This window comes from Pezoporus occidentalis, unplaced genomic scaffold (genome assembly GCF_034315485.1).
Source record: "Pezoporus occidentalis ecotype Australia unplaced genomic scaffold, CSIRO_AGI_Poc_V1 ctg25, whole genome shotgun sequence".
In the NCBI taxonomy this organism is placed as follows: domain Eukaryota; kingdom Metazoa; phylum Chordata; class Aves; order Psittaciformes; family Psittacidae; genus Pezoporus; species Pezoporus occidentalis.
In genome coordinates, this window is record NW_026914394.1 from 4,403,874 (window position 1) to 4,427,204 (window position 23,331).

Genomic DNA, 23,331 nt, shown 5'->3' on the forward strand with positions numbered 1-23,331 from the left:
GTCTATGCCTCCAAAGGAGCAGAAGGGCAGGTGGGATTACGTAAACTGCAGTTTTGTGTGCGTGATAGGCTAGTTTCCTTTTTTCCCCTCTATTTACTGTAAACCCCTGTCACCTCTGCCAATTCCTATGACGGCTCCTAGAACAACTCTGCAATTCTGTACTTTGTTTACAAATCTGTTACAAAGCAGAGGGAATATCAGCCCTAAAGCGTGGTTCCGTCTCATTGCTCTTCCCCAGTAGGTCCTGCTTTTAAAGAGAAGTAACACCCAGGGCAGCTTTGAGTCTCCTCCTCGCTGTACGCTGTAGTGTAACGCTTGTGTCATGTAATACAAGGCAGCTTGCACTTCATCTTAGCAGCCCCACGAAAAAGCTTCCCCATGCTAAAAGTCTGGAGTTGCTCTTTCCTGCATGTTCTGCTGAAAAAAAGGCTTTGTGGGCAGCTCCCAACACTTGCACCTGGCCCAGCTCATTCAAGAGGGCTTTAGCAGGGAAAGAAGCTGCAACTGAGACTCAGTCAGAGACAGGAACTGTGTTTCCACCTTCTCGGTGGGAAGCTGCTCACCTGTGGCAAGAGCTGAATGCAGGATTAGGGGGTTGGTTTGTTTAGCCATAGCCATGTGGAGCTGCTGGTTTGGGTCCCCACGGAAGGGATGAAGGTGTCTTCTCCTGTCTGTCCAGAACGTTAACCTGGGAAGAGAGGTGCTCACTTCTGGTGACCCTTGCACTGTCCTTACTCACAGTCAGTTCTGGTGGATGCAGCAGGGGTTACTTTGGGTTTGCTGTAAATGGGTAACACAGGTGCCCGTTCACACCCAAAGGGAAGTGTGAGGCTGATCTTTAACAAATACACAGTATTAGCTGGGAAAAGGAAAAGGTAACCACACATAGCAATGTGTTATGCATAGAGCACAGTGTATGTACAGAAGGTACTTGTGAATAAATAGCTACTGCTTTTGAAACAAAGTCTGACAAACCCAAGGTGGCAAATGATGGCTGTCCCCAGCCAGCACTGGGAGAGAAGGTGGCCTGAGAACTGGGGTCCAGCACCAAAAACAAAAGCTGGGCAGTAAGAGGTAGCACACTACTACTGCTAATACACTATTGGGTTAAGTGTGGCATCAGAGCAAGACCTTACCTCTGTGCTGGGGAGGAGGTGGCTGGCTTGGTGCAGCTCACTCCATGGGTCATGCTGGACAAAACCAAGACTCTCACGCAATCCCTGTTCTCCCCATGGATTTGTGTAGCGGAGCAGAACTGAGGTTACTTCCTGATTGCACACTGGTGTGGGACACACTTCACAGTGTAGGCAAGATCTGGTTCCTGGAAGAGCACTCCATAAACTAAAATTGCCCATCTTCCTTCCAGAGCCTGCTCTGCAGCTTTGCCACAGCGGCAGCTTTCCAGTTCCTCGAGTTGCATTGTTACACTGAATCATGCAGTAAAAGAGGTGAAAAATCTTTTCTCTTCTCTTCCTTTGCCCCAAAAGTCTTTTAGGTTTGGATTATGTTTGTGCAAAACACTATCAACTGGTGACTGACATGTTTGCTTCAACCATAGCCTTTGAAATGACCTTAATTACCATGTTGTTAAGAAATGAGTACTTGTTTTAGAGAAAAAAGAACTGTACTTTTAAAATTCAGTTAGTTAACACTGCAAAAAACGGCATATTATATTTTTATTTTCAACATGTAGTTTTGTATATTAAATTTATTGAAATTAAAAACTAAACACTGTATTGTCTTCATCTGCTCAGGAAGACAGAGGCAGCGCTGCCTGACTCTTACCCGCCTGGACCCTGCTTGTCTGTGCCCTGCCCTGCCTAAAGAGCTGGTGCAGGAAAGGCTCCGACCCCGCAGCGCAGGCACGTCCTCTCCTCTGAGATCAGTCCTGTCTCTGAGCTCACGGAGGTTTAACACCACAAACGTATTTGGTACCATTTTGTTGTATGCTGCTGATCAGAAGCATTCCTGAAAATAGTCTTAATCCCGTTTCCTACGTAACAGTGGCTATTTTCCCCAGCACCTGGAAGAACTGTAAAAGCCTATTTCTGTACAAATACAAGGAACGTTTGGGAAGCAGCAGTCAGAGCTTACTTCATTTTCTCTTCCCCTCCTTTTTACATTTAAAAAGAAAAAGGATGAAGGCACAGTACCAGGGCTGCACTGACCACGCAGGGCAGACAGCTGGGAGCCAGAACAAGAATGTACATCTATAAACACCTGCTGCTCTGGAGCCTGCCATTCCTTCCTCCTCAACAGCAGCATCCCACTGAGCTCGTGCTGTAGTGGCACACACAGAGGGATCCACTGCCTGAGTTCCCTCTCTAGTTAAGAAATGAAAAGAGATAGATCAGAGAGGTCTTGATAAGGAAACAGAAGAAGCAGTAGCAGACTGCTGGCTGTACCGCAACACTGGAAAACATGAGTTCTGGTAAAGGTCTTACCTGTGACTTGACCAGAAAGTTCTTGCACTGCCTCAGGGAATTCTGAAGGGGCTAAACTTTTCCCACACCACTGTGCATAGTTAGTGTAACATTCATCCTGGTGCTACATTAGTAGTCCCACGTTAAGGCAATTCTGTCTATTTTGTGTAGACTAGTGACAGTCCCCTGCAGCAGCAAACTCCCAGAGCCTTACATCTGCCCCGACGTTATTAGTAAGCACTATGGCTGTTACCAAAATAGACATTAGGTTCAGTAGTGCATTCATTTAACATCTTTGGTGCTTGCAGCTAGCAGCATCTCTCTGCAGACGTTCATCCCACATCTTTAACTTGCCAGTGGAGCTGGGGAAAAACAAAGGGAAAACACCAGAATTACTTGATGCAGCTCTTACCAGATGTTCACAGTTCAGGGGCACATTAGATGTGAAGTGCCGACATTCATTTTCTGGATGGTCAACTACAAAAATCAATGAAGCAGTATTGTTAAACTCTAGTGATTGGAGATGCTTAAGTGTCCAGTCACTTGTCTTGCAGATATGGCCATCAAATGTGTCCCTTCAGAGAAGCCCAAAGCTCACAGGCAGCTCACTGACCCCCATGGCTGCAGGGCAGAAATCCCCAGGCAAACAGTCCCTTTGGTGCTACAAATTTGGATTCATGCACTGAAACAAGACCTCCTGGTCTGTAAATCCTAACACAAAGGTGTGGCAGAGAGGTGCTGTGGCCGTGAAGCTGATCACCATTAATTTAATTGCCATTTATAAATGCAAAGCTATGCTGAAGAAGAGGGGTGCACACTAGACTGCAGGGGATTGCAGTGTACTAAGGGAGAACTGACTGTCACCAGCAAGTCAGCATCCCTCTGTGGTTTACCAACACAGGCTGTGGGAGAAGTGAGGACTGAAAGTTTCAGGGTGTCAAGTGATTGTGTCCAACTACTCTGAATTTCTTTCAGACATCAGACACAGAAGTGGGCTGAGTTAGAGATTCCACAGGCAGGGGCACTGCTGGTGTTCATCCTTCAGTAACTTTATGTAGGAAATGGCTTAAAAAACAAAGACACCAGAGTTTGGTGCTAATTTGCTTTGGATTTGTTTTAAAGAAGAGGGAATTTGTGATACCTAAAAAGCAGAGTCTGAGAAAGGAAGATAAGCTGCCAAGCCAAGCAGTTTCTGCAGAGACTGGCAAGAGGAGGAAGGCTCCCTCTTTCCCATCCTGCTAGTACACAGCTACTTTGGCAGCTCTTCTGTACTTGATCTGAGCACAGTGGGGCATCAGCCACAGCTCTCTGGGAAACCTGTATTCAACTGCACGGCTTCTCCAGCCCTAGAAGCCTCCAGTATCCAGAAGAAAGCCGGTCTTCAACAGCCTCCCTGTCAGATAAAGTCAAGCAGACTTCCATGGGACAAAAATTCCTTCCTCTAACTTCTGGTAGGGGCAGAAGGGTCCCTGCCGACTCTGAAAGGTTCTTTGCTAACAATAGGGATGGTCAGAAAGCATTGTCCCTCCTAGAAGGGACTCACCAGTCTTGTTTTCTAAATGCCATTCTAAATAAGGGGGATGTTAGAAGTGATTGTGAAATAACATCTTTGATACACAAACTGATAGGAGATTGGGTAACCTCATTTCTGAAACCGTGCCAACTCACCACTACAGCTACGAGAAATGATCCCAAAGCCAGAGCAATGTAATTAGGTCAATGTCAACACAGACATTAGTCAAGCAGAGTTCCTCTGTACCCTGTCAGGTTCTGTCAGCCCGTCGTTGGATGCAGCATTCCTACCTCAGGCAGAACTAACGCTCAAGGACCAGCCAGTTTTCTGTAACTGTTTGAAGATCTTGACCGCTGAGGGGCTCCCTGAGTCTCACTTTCACCTCCAGTTTCCCTCCAGTGGGCTTTCTGCCATCCAAAATCTGGAAGAACCACAAAGAGCAGAGCAGTCAGCACACATACAAGTGACACCGTCAAACCAGGGTGCCTCAGGCATTTCCCCATGACTAGAGGATGACAGAGATCACCTGCAGGTGACCACAATGCTGAGGGCAGTGTGTCCTGGGCATGTCTGTGTTGCAGCCCAAGGCAGGGGGTTATTAAGGTTCCAGTTAGGGATCTTGCAGCAGCTCTCTATCCACTCGGGCAGTCTTCACTTGACCCCTTCATCTCTTAGCTACCAACACAAATGTTTGAGGGAATCACCTCAATTTCTGGTCCTGACAAAGAAAACTCTCCTGATACAGGAAACTTGAGGAAGAGAGTCCCCAAGACGGGGCTTGGGGCAAGCTGCTCTAGTGGAAGGTGTCCCTGCCCATGGCAGGGGGCTGGAACTGGATGAGCTTTAAGGTCCCTTCCAACCCAAACCAGTCTGTGGTTCTATGAATGGTAACAGCTAACACAAGCTTCAAGAGATGACAAAACAAAGAGCAGCCCACTGTTTATCAACCTAACTAAACAAAACTCAACTGTGCACAAACACATTCATGCAATGTGTATTCATTTTCCCTTTGTATTCAAGTACTAAACCAGGAGAACTCGCCCCACCCAGAAGTACCTCAATGATCTCTCTGACTTCACATTCTGACTCCAGCTTCTCCAGTTTCAAGTGTGCCGTTCCCACTTGCTTGTCACTTCTAAAAAAGGACCTGTTTCAAAGAAATCATCTTTAATTCAGTGGGTAAGGTTTTGCAGAACATGAAAGAGAAAGCAGGCTCAGGTCAGCACTGTTTGCGCCATCCCTGCATCCAGGAGGGCCAGCCAAGAAGTGTTACAGAACCCTACAGGCCAGGGTGCAAGAGGCAAACCCTGAGTGCACCAGACTACAAGGACAAGATACAAAGTGCCCAATTACTCCCTTGCAACCAAGTTACAGATGAGGACAGTGGTGAAGAAAAACGAGCACTGGGAATGGCAGCAGCTTGTGTCCCTGCACAGCGCAACAGGGAAGAGTGGCCTCACAGCCAGGACAGACAGCAACCTTCTGCAAGGGGCTGTTCAACAGAAGCTGCATCTTTCATCTAAACAAGCCTTCACAGGCACGTGCTGGTTTTGGCAAACTACTTATCAGGAAAAAGTCACTCGGATCACTGTTTCCTTTTGATAAACCCATTTCAACAGCTAAGAACAGCTCATTGCAGCTGTTGGTTTGATTCACCTCCACACCGGTAGTTTGAACCATCAGGAACCATTGCTTCAGACTTTCCAGTCTGCTGGAATTAAGCACAAAGCATTTCATCCTGCAAGGGAAACAATCAACTGTTCTCTGCTACAGTCACTTCTGCTCAACACTTTGATCAGCAAGACATCCATCTTTACCTTAAGGGGCAGGTGGTGCAATCCTTACCCACACAAACTCCCCCAAAAGGCAACAGCTAAGACTAACACACACTAATTCCACTGGGTTTCTCTGCCTGCATCCAAGCATTTTCCTTGCTTTGGGAATAAGTCTCCAAAAGGCTTGATAAACAACTAAAATGTCCAGAGTCTGGAGGCAGTAAAGCCAACCAGCCATGCCTGTGCCTGTCATGTTTTAGACAGGAAGCCTGCCAAGAATTCAGACGCTTCCTTTTTTATGCCACTATCTGGGAAAAAACAGGCAAGAAACCCAACAAATATACAAAAAATAACCCCATTAATCCACTCTTATCCCTATTATATATATTATCAAGCAAGACTTGATGTATGCGATGAAAACTTTGAGGATTATTATACAGAGCCTCATGATCATGTCATCTGTGGCAACAGCAGCCAGTATATTACTACACAGATCTGATGTCAGTTTCCAAGGGAACCTCTGTGAACTGGATGGTCTAAACTTTGACTGGGAAAGGGGGAAGGTTGTTTCCTCACATCCACCACCTCAACAACTGCTCCACCCATATATTCTCCAAATAGCTCAGATCAATCACCGTATAAGGCACCTGCCATCCAGATTTTACCCTCACTTTCTGGCCTGTTTGTTCAGAAACAGCATCAGGAAGGGCCCTACAGCACCTTAGAAATCAGGTACCATCAGCCCAGGCTGCAGCGAGCTCCCAGCAGGGAGCTCAGACACTTCTGGATGCCATAAAGACCCCAAGACCTCTGCAACTGAATGCACTGGCACATGCAGCGAGTCACTGTTAGGAAGTACACCTCCTCCAAGAACCTGCTGCTGAAGGACATGAAAGACTCCAGCTCAGTTGTCAGATTACTCCCTAGCTGTCAGTTTGTCCATCTCAACACAAAGTGCTGTAGTAAAGAAAAAGCAATGTCACAAGGAGTCACCTCAAGGGCTGATAATGCTGCCCCAAACATGATGCCTAAGAATTCTCTTGGCAGAAAGCCCTCCAAAGATAAGACCTCATTCTCCATCGATACGACTACATCATTTAGAGACAAAGCCATTTAGAGAAGTTCAGACTTGACTCTCTTACATGCTAGAATACTTCCTTGACTTCACAAGCACCTTAAAATGAAGAGGGATTATATAACTGTGCTGCAGTATGCTGGCACCTTGTTCATAAACTCAGGGAATCAGCGATTCTTCTGGCTCAATGCTTCTTAAAGCATTTTTCCACTTTATAATTCAAGACACAATAAAGACTGGTTCAGCCCCCATCAGTTCTAGGGGGGTGGCTGTGAAGGATGTGAACTTGCTCCAGGCCATGGCTTCAGAAACAGCTATGGGGAATCTCCTTTTATCTTCAGAAGCTTTTAAGAGAAGCTTAAGGAGAGGCTTTTCCTTTGGAGAAATCGCTGCTGGGATTTTTAGTTTAAAGTGTTCTTTAAAGCCAAGTTTAATATCTATGACCTGAAACAAGTCTCCTCTGCTCACCGACAGAAAACAATTCCTGGGAGACGGTCAAAGAGCTACCAGAGACCCCAAACCTACAACATCTACAAGCACTTCTGAAAGTATTATTCATGTATAGTCTTACAGACAGGCAGGGAGCGGGCAGCCTTTAGAAGAGAGCCTGCATCATTAATCCTCTTTTCTCCCGAGAGGACAGCCAGGGGAAGGTGCTCAGTGGGCTTTTCTTCTCTTCCTCATTCCCTATTGCTATGGGCCCAGGGAAACCGCCACCCCTCCACCCCAAACCAGCAACAAGCACATCTTTATCTTGTTAAATTCCTGTCCTAAGAACAAAACCAAAACCTCAGACCTAGAAAAGGGACGACCTGCAGAGAGTTTTTTGCTAATCTTCAAAAAGGCTTCAAAGGACAATCTGGAGCTGGCACATAACTCATGAATCACTGGAGAGCGTTTCCAACGGGTGAAGTTGAGCCTGAGCTAAGACATTAAAACCAAGCACAGTTCCAGCTGGTGAGAGAACAGGATGTGCCCCACATGTACAATGATGTGCAAAAGATAGGGGAAAATGTTTTAAACCAATGTAAGTACTGAACAGTTTTACGCATAAGAGGCTGGATCTGTAATGATGACACCATGAACAACAGAGCAGTAGAGCAAGCAGGACGGGCAGAGAAAGAGTAAGAAAATCAGCTTTTGCTTCAATGGAGATGCAAATGGAAGACCTGGACTTTAGCACACAAATTAAAACATCTACAACTTGAAAACCACCCCAGAGAACCTATGGATCATTTCTGCAAGTCCTAGTAAGAGAAACAAAGAATCACCAAGACAAAGCTAGGTTAGCTAACATCTCATCCACGTCATGGATCACAACCAGCTCAGGGATCAGGGAATACAGGCCACTGATTCTGAATAAATCAGTAATAAGCACAGACATAGGATGAACATTACCAACTGTTAACATCCACCTCACCATCTTGATCCCTGAGATGAGTGGAGTCTTCTGTCTCTCTCAAGACAGTTTGCTAGCAGCGCTCAGTAAATACTGTAGTATCCTCAGAATGAAGTACAAAACCATAGCACTAGCTCTGCCATCATCTGACAGCTGCTTTGCTGCTGTTCATGTTTTGCTGTTACTTGTACTTCCTATTCTACAAAGTTACCCCCTTGAACATATAAATCTTCTGATGAAAAACCAAACTGGGTGAGAATCCAAACAATCTGAACTGAACCATGATGTTGTCTCATCAATTCCTCTTGCACATGAACCCTCCACTGATGTGACAGTTAGGAATCAACTCCTCTGAACTTCTGCCTTTTCTTCACCCCCATAGGGGAACATAACAGAGCTCAGACATGAGAACCAGCCAACACTTTACTGCTGGCTTAAAGATGGGGCTTCATCAATTTCAGCTACTTCAGTCTTCTCAACTGTTTCAGAGAGACAATGAGAGGGAGCAAACTGGGGACTTACCCTTTATGAAATACTTCAAATTTAATCCCTTTGGACCGAATTGCTCGCCGGAAACCTCGGTGATTTCGGTTGATGTTCAACTTAAACAACTGGTTATATTCTACAGTGAGGATACAGAGAAATGAAGGTAAAACATGTGCTGTGCTCTATTACATGCACATACTCAGACTCCTGTTTATCTTAGTTTTGTCCACTTAGAAACACTTCGCATCTTTATGGACCTGCTCCTCAGGAGGTTATTTCAGTCATTAACAAGGCATCACTTTACAGGGACAGAAACCAAGCAGCAGAAAACCAAATCACAAGGTGACAGCAAACTACTGGAGAATCAAGGTCTTTCAGCAATAAACAGATTGTCTGTGGCTAAGAAAAAGGTACAAAATAGTAAGGAAACAGCACAGGAAGCTTGGAATGACTGGCAAGGGGTGTGTGTGTGTGTGTGTGATAATGCAATTAACACTGGTTTAACACCAGTTTGAGGATAACAAGAACTATGCCACAGGATACCTGTTTATCAGAAAGGCCCACAACATTGTGCAACTAATGTTCAAAGACTTTTATCTGCTGTGCTTCCCAGGAACATTCATCTCCGCTTGTGAGCCTGGGATCCCAAAACATTACAGCTAAGTGGCTGCTCAGTAAGCGCCGATCAAGTTATTGGAAGACTTGGAACACAGCTCTTAGCATCAGAGCCTCAGGAATTCCACTTAATAAGAAATACATATAAACTCAAAAGATACATATTTATATATCTATATGTATCTATCTTGAGATAAATTCACAACTAGTAATTTGAACACTGAATCCAAAGGGGTTTGATAGTAGATGGCTGCTAACTGCAACAATTAAAGGAAAAAGTATAGAGCAATAAACCAAACTCGGAGTACAAGAGGTTTAATTCTAAACCACATGATGAGTCTAATGGTGGTAGTCAGTGGCCAGGTACAAAGGGGTATTTTTCAGAAGGTACAAGGGAAGTATTTTAGTTGGGTTTAAGACACACTGTCTTAAAAAAATAGCTATAAGATCTATTTCTGCAGCACTGCTTTGTCAGGTTTAGAAGTGGCAGCTGACTGCCAGTTCTGTCATGATCTTTGCTAACCTCCAAGGACACAAAACCCAACTGAAAAAGATCTGATCCATGGAGATACTGAAATTGATGATTTAACTTATTTACTATTTATTTATCTGGCCCATCTCCAGCAGGGCTGATGGCAACAGCTGGAGCACAACTGGTAACTCGATTTCACTAATTCATAACGTAACAACTGCCACCAATACTGGGATGAAGGGGAAGAAACTCTCATCACAGCCGGACTTCACCCTACAACAAACCCTTTCACAAAGAAAGAAGGCCTCTGGCCTGGTTCGCCATATGGGACTAGCCTATACTCTCCCATGATACCTAAGGTGCAATGTTTTTCCCTCTGTCCCAGATAAAGTACTAACCTGGAGAATTGTTATTGTTTATTACAGGTGTTTTACTCTTCTGAGGTTGCTCCTATTAAAGAGAGAGACACATTACATAAGCCATCAGATACTGTTGCAAAATACAGAGTAGTAGTTTCTATTAGCAGCTCTTTTTTATACCTACACAGTGAACATGAGGTTTTAGGAGGTTATGAGAATGATAAGAGCAGCCATGGTACATTCAAGACTGAAATATTTGGGTTTCATTGTGGTCACAATAGTAGATAAAGAGTAAGTCAAAACATTATATTAAATACAAGCCATAGATAAGCTACATGGTCACACTCAATTCAGTCCAATCATCACAGAGTTACCGACTATGGCTGTTGAACTACATGATAAACTGCACACGTTCCACGACACAGTAATTCTGTTCCTTCTGCATTCATTGGAATAATAAAGCTACACAAGGAATTCATCACAAATCAGTCAGGGAATTGCCCTACTATTATTTTGCCTGACAATCAATCTGCCACCAAAATGAATTAACTTTTAACCTAAAGTGGAGAACAAACCGAATCTCGGGGGACTGAACAAGGACAATGTGACCTAATTACTGCAGCTACTTTGCAAACCTGATCCCAGCTATGAAGGGGAAAGGTGGTGGATTGACTGCTGGTTAAGCAGCAGAGACCTGGCTTCTTTAAAACAAAGACAGATTAAAAGCAACTCTGCTGAGTCTTACTTGTTCCCTGGAAAATTATTCATACAGCCCAATTCTGGTTTTAGCCACCCCTCATGGAGTGGGGGAAACCCTCCATTAAGGCCCCATGTAACTCAAACCTAACCCCAAACCTGATCTGACCATCACCAATTTCTCACAGGTAACTGAATTTGATTTAGTGGAATTGCTGCAAATTTTATTAGGAGCAATAAATCCTAGGCTCTGCATTCTCACAGGGGTAAGTATTAGTCCTGTAAGAGCAATGACTGCTATTGGCCTACAGCAAAAGCAGCAGAAGCCCTAGCACTTCTACTAAGAGTAAGACTAGACAGCTCTCAATGGTTTCTGTATGTCAGCTCAATGGTTTCTGCATTTTTCAGACCAGAGACTGCTTCTAAAAGTGTGGGGAACAGGATGACACTGAGGAGTTTCAAGGAAAGAAGCCATATGTATGTGTACTGGTATTTTTATACACATACATATGCGCATATATATATGCACATATATACATGCACGTAAGTATTAACTAGAAGGTCAAGAAACTTGTATGGCCTAAGTCAGATATGCACATACATATTTGCTAATTGAATCACCAGGAGTCACATGCATTTATTTGATGGCAAAGATAAAGCTTTGCAATCCATTTCTATAATTAAAGAGATGTCCAAAAGCAATGCCTTTAAAAGCTTGTTTTCTGAAAGGAATGGGACTTAGAGGGAGATCCCATCTAAGGTGGCCCCTCTCCCCTACTGACAGCTTTGCCTGTCCTTGTGTTTGAAGTCACCAGCGATTTTGCACCCCTGTAAGAAATGAACTTCTACATACTTTGCAGACACAGTCTAATTAGTTATCTTGACAGAGGAAAATGTGGGCATGGCTTAGCCCTGTGAATGCTGTTCAGCAGAAAGCTGGTGGTCAGGCAGCCAGAGAACATGCAAGCCTAAAGCAGGTTCCACGCTGCTAAGTGTAAGATGTGGAGAACATCAAGGGGCAGCAAAGCTCAGATCCACAGGAAACTCATTAAGCAGTTCTGTTTCTCAGAAAAGCTTGTTTTAGAACTAAATTCAGGCAGTATGGCTGGAAGTGTTCTCCCTTTCTAGAAGAAAACCCACACTTCCTCCTTGAAGCCCTCCCACACTAACACAGCAGTGGCAAGGGTCAGACTGAGTAAGGGCAGAGCCAGGACACACACTCACCGCACTCGGGTACTGAAATTCAAACTTCACAAAGGGATCCAAATCTCTCGGGGATACACCTGAATGAGACAACACCATCAATTCAAACAGCCCATATAGGTATGTTCATTGCATCTGTAATGCTGAGCAGGGTTCTCAAGAGCACCCGAGTGAGTTTCAGTAGGACTCATGACCTGTCTGTTGATAACTGAAATCCAACGCACCAAAATCCAGAGAGCTGGTGTCCAAAGAAAAACACCTACTTCTCTTAATGCTGCTGTTAGTCCTGAGACAGACTGGCACAGATGGTTTACAAGCTCCCAGAAAAAAAGGGACGAAGAGCAGGAATATTGGCAGGAGCAACTCCTGTCTACTGAGGGGTCAATACACATTAACGTGGTGCAGAGTTAAGGCGGGCATAACAAAATAGGAGATAAACACGAAACTAAAACTATGACCCAGTTATGAGTGAACCCAGGACAATTTAAAGTTCTTCCCTCTGTCCAGATGGATCCCAGATTCTCTTTATTCTTCTGGGGATTTTGTTTGTTGGGGTTTTTTTTAATACTGTTTAAAAGTTTGTGGGGGCTTGAGCCTGAACCTTGGTTACTTCGTTTTAATGAGTGCTGGCTACAAGTCTTGACTCCTAAAGTGGTCTTTAAGGTAGAAAAATCTCATGCCCCACTACTTTCCTTACCTACCCAGGGGAAAAAGCCCACGTGCCCTTTTGAGTACCTACCTGGTGGAGCTGGTAGGTTTATCCCCCTGACAATAAGAAGGTGCATTTCTGTGCTGTTGAGCTCAGAAAATATCCTGTTAAAGAAGAATGACAAAAAAAGTGTATTCATCCCAGTAGCCCACCGCCAGATCCACTGCCAGACCAGGACACCAGGAATGTGCCAGACTGTTTTCAACTCCTACACAGAGCATCTTCATAGGTTACAAAAGAGCAAGGAAAAAGCACAAACCAAGACAAAAACATCTCTGAGGTAGAATGGAAAATGCCATCAACAAAGCCCAAAGGCAACAGGATTGAGGGAGGAACACAGAGGAAGGAAGAGTATCTCGAGTAACAGAATATGATGAGATGAAGCTGAAGATATTTTGAAAACAAAAGAACCCAGAAGAGAAGTTAGAGAAGAATTTCTGTGTATTTAAGTTGTTGTGTGTCTTTTAAGGAATGCTGAGCATAACCCTAGGTGCTACCCAAGTCTGCTGAAGCCCACAATTCCCTAAAGAAGATCTAAAAACCAGGAAACTCATTCCAGCATGCCTGAGAAATCCCTTTGGTTTTCCATACCTTATCATCTTGAAAGTTCTTTCCTCAAAGTGATGGCTTGGAGGCTCCATTCCTTGTGCTCGTGCAAGCTGCAGGATGTCCATGTCCTTTCTACAGCCTTGTGCCATTTTCTCAAACCTACAGAAAAGGCAAAGAAACAACAGAAAAGCTACAACACACACTGGGACATCAAACAGAGCATTCTGCCAGACACAGCCCAGACAGTAAGCCTCACACCAAAAGTCTGATTGTAACCTGGACATGCAGGAGGCTTCACAGGTCCTGACCCTTTCACTTAATGAGAAACAACCTGAAACCCCATCATCTTCAAGGGGGTCAGGCAGACTCAAGCCTGAACTGACCACATTGTGGGATGATTTAACAGCGGGTCTTACCGAGTCGTTTCTGCTACATTTCCCAGATGCATGAATTGCTTGGAATACTGCAGACACCTCTGTCAACAGAAACAAACCCAAACAAATACAGTTGCACTCAGTGATCCTTATACACAGACTTGTGACTGGCAGAGTTTTGAGGCTGATGACAACCTAAGAAATGGCAAGAGTTTTCCCAAGACACCCAAAACCATCCACCCACCATTCCCAGTAAAACAGCACAGCATTTAAGCTGTTCTGCCCTTTTTAATTGCTTTTTAATCACTTCATTTCCAAATATGAGGTTCAGTCAAGGGCTGGTCTTAATCATCCAGGTACTATTTACAAACCGGAGTGCTCATATTAACAGTGGCAGTTTGATAGTCCCGAGCCTCCAAGCACAGCCTCTGACTTCAACAAGTAGAAAATCTAACTTTGAAAATGCTCCCCTTTAGGACACACAAAATCAGAAGTAATTTAAAAGAAAAGCAAACGACCCCACAGAAACAATGATGGGATGGATGATAATATTAATAAAACCCAGAGAGATATTAAAATAACAACACCCAAAGCCTCACTAAAAAAGATAAACTGGTCACCTCATACTGGTCCTTCAGCAGCTTTATGAGCTGTGCATACACTTCATCTGCTTTCTGAGACAGTCTGACATCTTCATGGTGTATGAAGATAAAATCGCCCTCATCATCTGTAGGGGGTGATGGCAGCTGCAATGTAAGGACACCACATTTCAGAGCCCTTATAGGGGAAAAAATTAAGTAAACAAAAAGCAGCCAGAATGTATGGAAAGGTCAGTGAAAGGAGGGGGGTTGTGTTCCTTCTCAAGGCAATTCCAACCCAAACCATACTCACTCCACTGACAACTGCTTAAATCATAAACCCTGCAACATGTCTTACAGGCCTAGTTCCCTGATTATTCAGGTCAGCAATAATGAACAGGGCAGTTTAGTTTCCCATCTAGCCAAATACCAAGAGAAACCAGGGCATCACTCCATCACATGCACCTGATCCTCATCCCAAAACGGAGCCAGGACGTAGCTAAGAGATGTACTCACACCCTAACCACAGGGGATACTTCTAAGCTGCATGGTTTAGGTGTAAATCAAGGAGCAAACGGTTCATGGAGACTAAATGTTCTCAAAATCTGGAACACTTGAGCAGCAGAGGAAACAAAATGAAAACTAAATCAAAAATATAGGAGGATTTCAGAGCTCAGCATCCAGACTTTAACTTAATTGTGTCAAGAAATGTTTATTAAATCATCCAGTGTTTGAAGTAAGCACTTAGATGTCCAAGAACATGAAACAAAGCAAGATACTGACAGTCCTACTAACCTTGGAAATATCAACAGGTTTGCCACATTTTGCTTGCTGAATCTTTATGTCAAAGCTCTTGGCTGTCCTGAGATACATCTTGGCCTGTTCAAGGTTATTCTCCTTCTTTGCTTTGACAGCTGCCCTTATGTATTGCTTCTTTCTGTTCTCCAGAAATTCCAGCTGTTCCCTCACTGAAAAACAGTTGAATAAAAACCTTCATTCATCTGACACTGCCATGCTCCTGAAACAGGTTTATCATGTTCCATTTATAGCCAGAAAAAGGTCAGCAAAAGTACAGCTATCCAATAAGGACATTTCCTTACTGAACTTAATTGTTTCTTGGCCAGATTCAATGTCAAGTATCAGAAAAAAGAAACAAACTTCCTTCTATCACGGCATCTTCATCAAAACCTCCTAGCACATCACAAGTGTCACAACAGTGATTACAGCCCTTTATTTGCAGATCCAAAGCAGAAGGTGAATACAAGCTTTCAGCTTGACATGTTAACTTCTAGAAGACAGCAAATATGAGCATCTTCTGCACTCATTTATTCCCTCAGCCCTGAACTGTCAGGAAAGAAACACAGATGAACCAATATGCAGGCACATTCAGATTTATCACCTCTGCTTATTTGTGATTCCTTGCCATCTTCACTTCTTATTGGGTCTCCTCTTTCCTTCCCATAATATAAGGACAACTGTGCAAGTCAGGAAAGAATGCTTTACATTGTACCAGGTGAGTGCATCCTGCCTCTTTCTATACCTCACTTAGAAAATGCACAGCATGGGCCATTTTCAAAGATACTCGTATTCACCACTGCACTCTACTTGTGATTACACAAGCTAAGCAGCACTTGCAAGAGGTGCCTGTCTTGGCAAACAAATACACCAGTAACTCTCACACTATGTTCACTGCTGGCAGATGACAATCACCTTATTCCCATCCTCACAAAAGAGCCACTGTCCTGCTGCTGTGAGCAATTTGCCCAATCAGCCAAACCCAAATTAATTAGCCAAGGTAACTAGCCCAGATTCCATTGAGACAAAACCCACAGTGTGCTCTGTGAGCCTGAGACACAGAGCACAGGTATTCCAAAGAAAATCTGTGGAGAATGCACTGAACAAAGCCATTAATCCAACTGATCTTGGCTCCTTGCCTTTCCTGGTGGAGGCATTAAGTGCAACTGCTCCACTCTCACACCTCCCTATGCCTTGTGCCCTCCAACAACACAGTTCTGTTACAGTCGATTTATCAGCTGTAAGTTGCATTTGGGAATTCTGGGGGACAGGAGGTAACATCTGCACTTTGGCTAATGAAATACAGCTTTACATTAGTGAAGTACTGACTGTTTCACTGTAGTGAAAATCATGTCAGTATGATCTGTCTAGGTTCCTGTTGCACCTATTGGTCTTCTTTTACAATACGTGAAACACCCAGGAGAAATTACTGTCATATCAGAGACCAGATATCAGTTCCTTCACACTGTAAGTGGAGAGTAATTCACTCAAAAGATTAATATGTCAGCTAAAACTGCAACACCCCAAAATCCTGAGGATTCACAGATTTTCAAAGTCAAAATGGACAACTACTAAGTTTTAGCGGTATTTATAAAACAAGTCATGGAATTTTTCTAGACAGAAGGCTTAAGCTTGGCACTGTGAAATGTTTGTCAGCCTGTAAAAGACCCTGCATCCGCAGTCCTGAGGGAACCACCCAGGGCAGAATGGAAGGAGGATGGGATTATGAATGCTCCATCCCTGGCGGTGTTCAAGGCGAGGTTGGACAGAGCCTTGGGTGACATGGTTTAGTGTGAGGTGTCCCTGCCCATGGCAGAGGGTTGGAACTGGATGATCTTAAGGTCCTTTCCAACCCAAACTATTCTGTGATTCTATGATTCAATTACAGTCAAGGCAAACAACAGAATCAGTGAGAGCCTGAACACTGCTGGTGTGTGCCCAAATCACACCATGAGGAGGCGGCTGCCCTTGACTATCTGTACAATTAATCCTGTACAGACTGTTCAGTGACCTTAGCAACAGGAGACCAAGAAACTGATGAACTACTGCCTATGTATCAGTTTGAGATCCTCAGATAAAGCACTAGGCAAAAACCATTGTTTGATGTAAAAGCTGCATTAGATCAATGAATAATTCACACTGGCAAGCTGTCCACTTTAATGAGAGTACACACAGAGTTCAACTGTAAACTGAGTTAAACATTATGAATGGATACATTTGTTACATCAAAATTAATTAAAAACCCAAGCACCCTTAGAATTACACATTGCTGTCTCTATGAAATAAAGCTGCATGGCTGGTCTGGATCTGCCCTCCAGCAGACACATATACTGAGGCCCCTGCCAGAGGACACTTATGGCACGTATTCACAAGCTCATATCTAAAAGATAATGAAGTCTTTACCAAGGTATTAAACTAAACTAGTGCAAGCAACTTGCTAATGGATCACTAGGAATGACAATCCCTTCATCTTACCAGCTGGAGGGAGGTGATCCATTGACTCTGCCTGATGCACGGTGGAAGGTGATGAAGCTCGTTTCACATGCTCAGGAGAGCTCTCCTCCCCAGCTACAGCAGATGGCACTGTAATTGGCTTAACAACTTGAGTCGGCTTTGCAGGCAGCTGAGCAGGCTTCTTGGCAACAGGGGCCTGTGCCAGAGGTTCAGTCTAACATAACAAAAGGAATTTCATATTATATAAATAAAAATCTATTCCAGGGCTGAGGACAGCATCAACAACCATGGTTATCATTTATCAGCCTTCTGGTATCACTTTTGAGGGGAACATAACATTCCAGACAGCAAATTTTAACTTCTGGAGGTTTATGAGTCATGCCATTAGGTAGTTAACCTGTGCAAGTGGTCAAACCTCCACTATAGAAGGGACAAAAGGAATGTTCAACAAGGCACTGACTTCAAAAACAAGCAGATGCATGCAGAAAAAACATCATCTAGCAATTCTCTCCGTTAAAAGCTACTCCAGTTGAAAGCATAAACAATCAGAAACCAAATCCAGAGACAGAAAGAAATCAAACCGAAGTCTAAAGGCTGGTGCTGCCTGACAAGAAGTGTTGAAAATTCTGGCAAAGCACAGAGGAGCTACTGGGATGCAGGATGAAAATACAGATTGAAGTACTTTAGAACAATGTGAGGGGGTTAAAAGCTACTCCAGTTGAAAGCATAAACAATCAGAAACCAAATCCAGAGACAGAAAGAAATCAAACCGAAGTCTAAAGGCTGGTGCTGCCTGACAAGAAGTGTTGAAAATTCTGGGAAAGCACAGAGGAGCTACTGGGATGCAGGATGAAAATACAGATTGAAGTACTTTAGAACAATGTGAGGGGGTGACTAGGATCTGAAGTGTTTGCTTTGAAAATAAAAGCCACACGTAAGACAGTTATGAAAAAGCCAAACTCTGGACTCAGAGACTCTGTAGGTAATGACTCTAATAACATCTCATCTCTCTCCTGCACTATAATACAAACTGAAATTACTACTGAGATCATATACTCTTCAGAGTTATGGGAAATGTATTTCATCTTCCTTGACTGGAAATCCAGTGGCCTCATCTCTGCACATCGAAGAGACAGAGTTTTAACTTTTACACATCCTACTAAGAAATACAAACCTCCTCGTCATCTTCATTCTCCTCCATATTTGCCAGCTTGCCAGCACTTTCCAGAACAGCAGCTATTGAGCTGTCACCATCCGTTGCTGCAATACCAGGAAGAGGGGGAAATCCTGTGGAGGAAAGGAACACAGAAGAGGTGCATAAGACCTAAGATCTGTCTTCCATATTTCTTCTTTTCATAAAGGTATTTCTATCCAAGCATCTATTACCTCATTTATTTCATAATTGAGCATAACCACACTTAGACCAAGGCCACAAAGCCTTGCTAGATAAAGTCTGAGTGGTGGACTTAAGATCTGATCTCTCACAGATATACAGACTTTAAGATAATGCAGTAACAGAGCACAGTATTCTAAGCTGAGCAACCGGTAGCCAGCCACGGAACCATGCAAACTCAAGACTTTGGTAACAGAGATGCTTCCAGGACCAGCAAAGAATTCAGTCTCCTTTGCACAAAGTACAAGCTGTTGCTGGCTCTTTTTCCCCTCTCACTGCTGCCTCACCTTAAAGGTACATAGTCCAGCAGAAAACCAGTGCTATTCCATACAGTAATAAAACCACACATCGCTAACATCTAGATAACACACTAACAGCCTCTGCTGAAAATCCACAGCAATACAGGGGTTGCAAAGTAAGGCATAATCACAGTAATTAAATGTGAAGTATATGAAGAACAATCCTTTTTGCTTTTATTATCCTTTTAAGGACGGGAGGAAGGCTGGATGATGGAAAATAAACTCACTTCCACACTCCCACTTCAGTGTCAGCTTTGAACGAGACACAGAGCAACTACTATGAAATGTCTGTTAATAAGATTTATCTTATTAATATGTACCAAGTATTGTTGCTGGTCTCATCAGAGGTGCCAAGAAATAGCAACTAAACTGCTTCTAAACCTAGAGATAGCTCCTACAGGGACAGAACATGTTTAGAGGTACACAGACAGGCAGAACCCTATGCTGCTGCCCCCAGTTTGATCCATTATTCAGCAGCGTTTCTGTCTCCAAGGAGATCAAGGCTGGCTCTTATCATCATTCAGATGCAATGAAATGCACTGCCAGTCTATTATAATCTCATTGCTGGTCCCAGTGACTGCTTGATGGTTGTCTTCAACCAAAATCATATGGCCTCTAAATGATGGCTGAAAAACATGTAGCTAATATGTAAGGAAATGGAGGAGTTATACGTATTTTCAGAAGTGTAAATATGGGGTACCTCACCCTTACAGAAACTGGGATTTACCAAGAAACTGATCACTCTCTAGAACGAGGGGTGCCAAACTGCTTTTCATAGAATCACAGACTACCAGGTTGGAAGGGAGCTCAAGGATCATCTGGTCCAACTTTTCAGCCTTCCAGGAACACCTTCAAAGCAGGGAACCTTCACAGCAGTACATGACCTGACAGAGCTGGCACTGCCTACTATACTACTACTACAGTGCTTGCTACTGCCACATTTGACAAAAAAAAGCCACAAGGTCCATGTCCTTTTCCTAAAGTAAAAAGCCTAGGCACCTCCTTGCAGTGCTAAGTATCTTTTCAGGAGAACACACCAGGCACAAGATAAAAGGAATGATGCTTCCTAGGGGAGAAACAGTATCATGCAAAAAAGAGGTGGAACATTCATAGACGACCTTGTGTAACCTTTTACAGATACAGCACTATGTGTGTTCTGAAGAAGTTGAAAAGAACACACAGTCTCAAGAAGCAGCTTCAGTTTCTGCCCATGCCAGTGTCTCAGTGTGACCACAGGCATGACTTGCTTCATCTCTGTACACTAATTTTACTGGTCATGAGAGCTGAATTACAGGTCTGACTTGTCAGGTGCTAGATGATGATTAATTAGATAGAAAGTTCTGAGGCTCCTGGTGGAAATCAATAGAATGGGGTCAGAAATCTCCTTCCTGTAAATTAAAAAGCCAATACATCCCAAATTCAATCTTTCCTCTAGGAGGAAAGACAAACCAGGGCAAATACATAGGACAAACAGGCAACATTTTCAGCACCTGCCCATGGTTAAACTGTAAAACTTTTCAAACAGCACCAGTTTTAAGTTCCAATACTGTCAAACAGGCAGTTTGGAACTTACAGTCGACAATCAGGACTATTCACCAGTGTTAACGTTTGGGTGCATATTTATAATCACTTTCACAATACCATCAAACAGCAAGGCCACTGAGAAATACGAGGAGCTGTTCTACAGGATGAGGAGGCAGTATCTGCACAGCTCCTTCAGAGCCCAGTAAGTATACAGAAGATGGCATTAGGACACTTTATTTTCACACTTACCAGGAGGAACAGGTAGCTCAGAAAAATTCACTTTTCTCCCTGCTTTATGGGCTCTTATGGCGTCCTGGTATTGCTGCAAACAAAGGCACTCAGTAAGACATAAAACAGAATTGACTATAAACCAGCAATCATCTGCACTTAGCCACCACAAATACTGCAGAAGACACAGTATTTTACTATAATATGTGCATTGTCTCTCTATATTCTTCCCTCTGTATGCTTTACAGCTTTCCTACTGGAGCTCTTTACAAACAGAAGAACAATACACAAATTATTTCAGCCCTGAAAAAGTTTTCAGCAAGAGAACTAACTCAAATGGCTTTGCTGGATGCAAGCAGCCTGCCACACTTTCATTTACCTTGGCTATTCTCTCGTGCATCCTGCCTTTCCGATCATCCCCACTCGCTTTAGCCTGTGCTGCTGCTGACTTGTACTTCTCAAGCCTTTGCTGCAATGCTTCCAGCACCGTTTTTGGCTGCTGCAGGGAAGCTTGAAATAAGACAGACAAAGAAATGGTATGTGATTTGGATTTCAAAACATATGAGCTGCTTTCTTCCTCCCCTTCCTTACCTTCTGCAGAGACAAAAACATCATTGCAAAGTCTTACTATGAATACAAAAGTATAGATGGGATCAGGAGCAAACAATACTCAGGACCTAGGTTTACTCAATCCTGATGCAGTTCAGTGGGATAGGGCAGGCTTTAAAGTGCCTTTCACCTGTGCTATTTCTATGGCTTGCAAGAGAAACCCACAAGTCCTACCTGAAGCTTCTCGGGTGTGAGGTTCAGGTGGTTTAAGATCCTGGAAACTTCCCACTGGAGCAGGTACCTTTTGCTTGGATGCACCTTGTACATTTACTAGGCTCTCAAGATCTGCAATGCAAGGAAAGCAGGAAATTTCACTTGTTCCATAAACACCAAGTCAACCCATGTTACTCTGAAAACCATCAATTCAGTTACATCACCTTCCTGAAAGCTTTCTGGCTTCAGAACAGTATCTGCATGGCTAGGTAAGTGTAATGTTCCCATCATTCAGAGAAAATGCTTCATAACAGGAAATCTCAAATACCGATTTAATTTAGGTTAGTGCTGCTTGCGAGAAAAGGGAAAAGAAAAAAAGTACAACCAGTTCAAGTATTCTAAGAATTCTCTCCTCAAAATACAATTTGGTGTGGTGGCAGATGGAAGGAGTGAACAAGATTGCTAACTGACTAAAATATTCTAGTAACAAAAGATGTGCTGAAAAAGGAAAGCAAGTAACACCATCCATTCATACACCCAAGTTTCTGGCACTGTGTAGCAGTGGTTACTTCAGAAAACTATAGAACTATCCACTGCAAAAATCTTGCACTTTTCAATGTAAGATTGTGTCATGAGTGAACTTTCTCTCTAATGCCACTTGGTGATCAGTTTCTAACCTAAGGAATCATAAATCAAGTAACTTAATGAAATAATCTATCATTTAATTTCTTAGAATAAATTAATTTACTAAAGTAAATGGTTTAAAACATTAAGTTCAATTAAATGTTGGTGGCAACACCAGACCTAGTTTAAAAAGCCCTCTCTTAAAAAGATAGAAGTATCTTTAAAACAAGTAACTTCCTTTAAAATTAAACTTCACTGCACTGCAACCTATTTGGTAATCTCTTAACCTGAACATTATGAACTTCAGTTGACAACCCATAACACCATCAAATATCACAGTAAACTTTAAGGATGTGCCATTACTCTTCTTTCCCTTCCATTTTTAAATATGATCTATTGTATAAAGCTATAAACCCAGGAATATTAGACATCACTGCCTACTTGAACTTGTAATTCACAGAGAGTAACTTCAATATAAGAACTCGGTTTTCTTCTTAGGTTTTGATTAGAATTTGAACATGCAATAAGCCTCAGACCTATGTGATCTTCAATTCTTACAGTTTTGCAATCAAATGCAGAATCATTTCATTACAGCACAGAGAGACTTCTAAAAGGGCTTCTGTAAGGCAAATCTTACCCTGAGGAGATGGAGGCATATTCTCCAGGTCTATTGGCTGCCCACTGTCCAAAGCTTCCAAGACCACATTAAATTTCTAATGCAAAAAAAACAAAACAGAGGATTTATTCTAGTATGTCCAAGTCTTTCTAGCTGCCACAATAAATATTTGACACTCAATGCATGTTGGTAAAGCACAGAGTATGTTTATAATTCATGACTTCTTGTGTGCACACCTTGCCTGCCTTCATGTATTCCTTTGCTTTCTCCAGGTCCCCTTGCTGCTTGGCTTTCAGAGCTGCTAATTTATACTCCTTCTGCCTCATAAGTAGTATTGCTCGTGTGCTGCTCTTCTGGAGATCTGTGAGAATGAAACAGAACATTCAAGACTTATACAGAGCCTGCAAGAT

At 43.1% G+C, this 23,331-nt stretch overlaps 1 protein-coding gene across 2 annotated transcripts in view; it reads right to left on the reverse strand.

Moving 5' to 3' along the window:
- Positions 1 to 1,663: 1,663 nt before the first annotated feature.
- Positions 1,664 to 23,331, reverse strand: part of CC2D1B (coiled-coil and C2 domain containing 1B) — a 34,700-nt gene continuing 13,032 nt past the window's right edge. For both annotated transcript variants that reach the window (XM_062623190.1, XM_062623191.1), the window contains 18 exons: positions 23,158 to 23,282; positions 22,943 to 23,018; positions 21,703 to 21,813; positions 21,299 to 21,429; positions 20,941 to 21,013; positions 18,650 to 18,762; positions 17,497 to 17,689; positions 15,022 to 15,194; positions 14,269 to 14,394; positions 13,691 to 13,749; positions 13,317 to 13,433; positions 12,756 to 12,829; positions 12,038 to 12,096; positions 10,157 to 10,208; positions 8,708 to 8,807; positions 4,993 to 5,083; positions 4,227 to 4,357; positions 1,664 to 2,785 (listed from right to left, as the gene is read on the reverse strand). In XM_062623190.1, the coding sequence (XP_062479174.1) occupies positions 4,238 to 4,357; positions 4,993 to 5,083; positions 8,708 to 8,807; positions 10,157 to 10,208; positions 12,038 to 12,096; positions 12,756 to 12,829; positions 13,317 to 13,433; positions 13,691 to 13,749; positions 14,269 to 14,394; positions 15,022 to 15,194; positions 17,497 to 17,689; positions 18,650 to 18,762; positions 20,941 to 21,013; positions 21,299 to 21,429; positions 21,703 to 21,813; positions 22,943 to 23,018; positions 23,158 to 23,282 (1,793 nt within the window). In that variant the 3' untranslated portion in view covers positions 1,664 to 2,785; positions 4,227 to 4,237. The remainder of the gene's footprint in view (positions 2,786 to 4,226; positions 4,358 to 4,992; positions 5,084 to 8,707; positions 8,808 to 10,156; positions 10,209 to 12,037; positions 12,097 to 12,755; positions 12,830 to 13,316; positions 13,434 to 13,690; positions 13,750 to 14,268; positions 14,395 to 15,021; positions 15,195 to 17,496; positions 17,690 to 18,649; positions 18,763 to 20,940; positions 21,014 to 21,298; positions 21,430 to 21,702; positions 21,814 to 22,942; positions 23,019 to 23,157; positions 23,283 to 23,331) is intronic.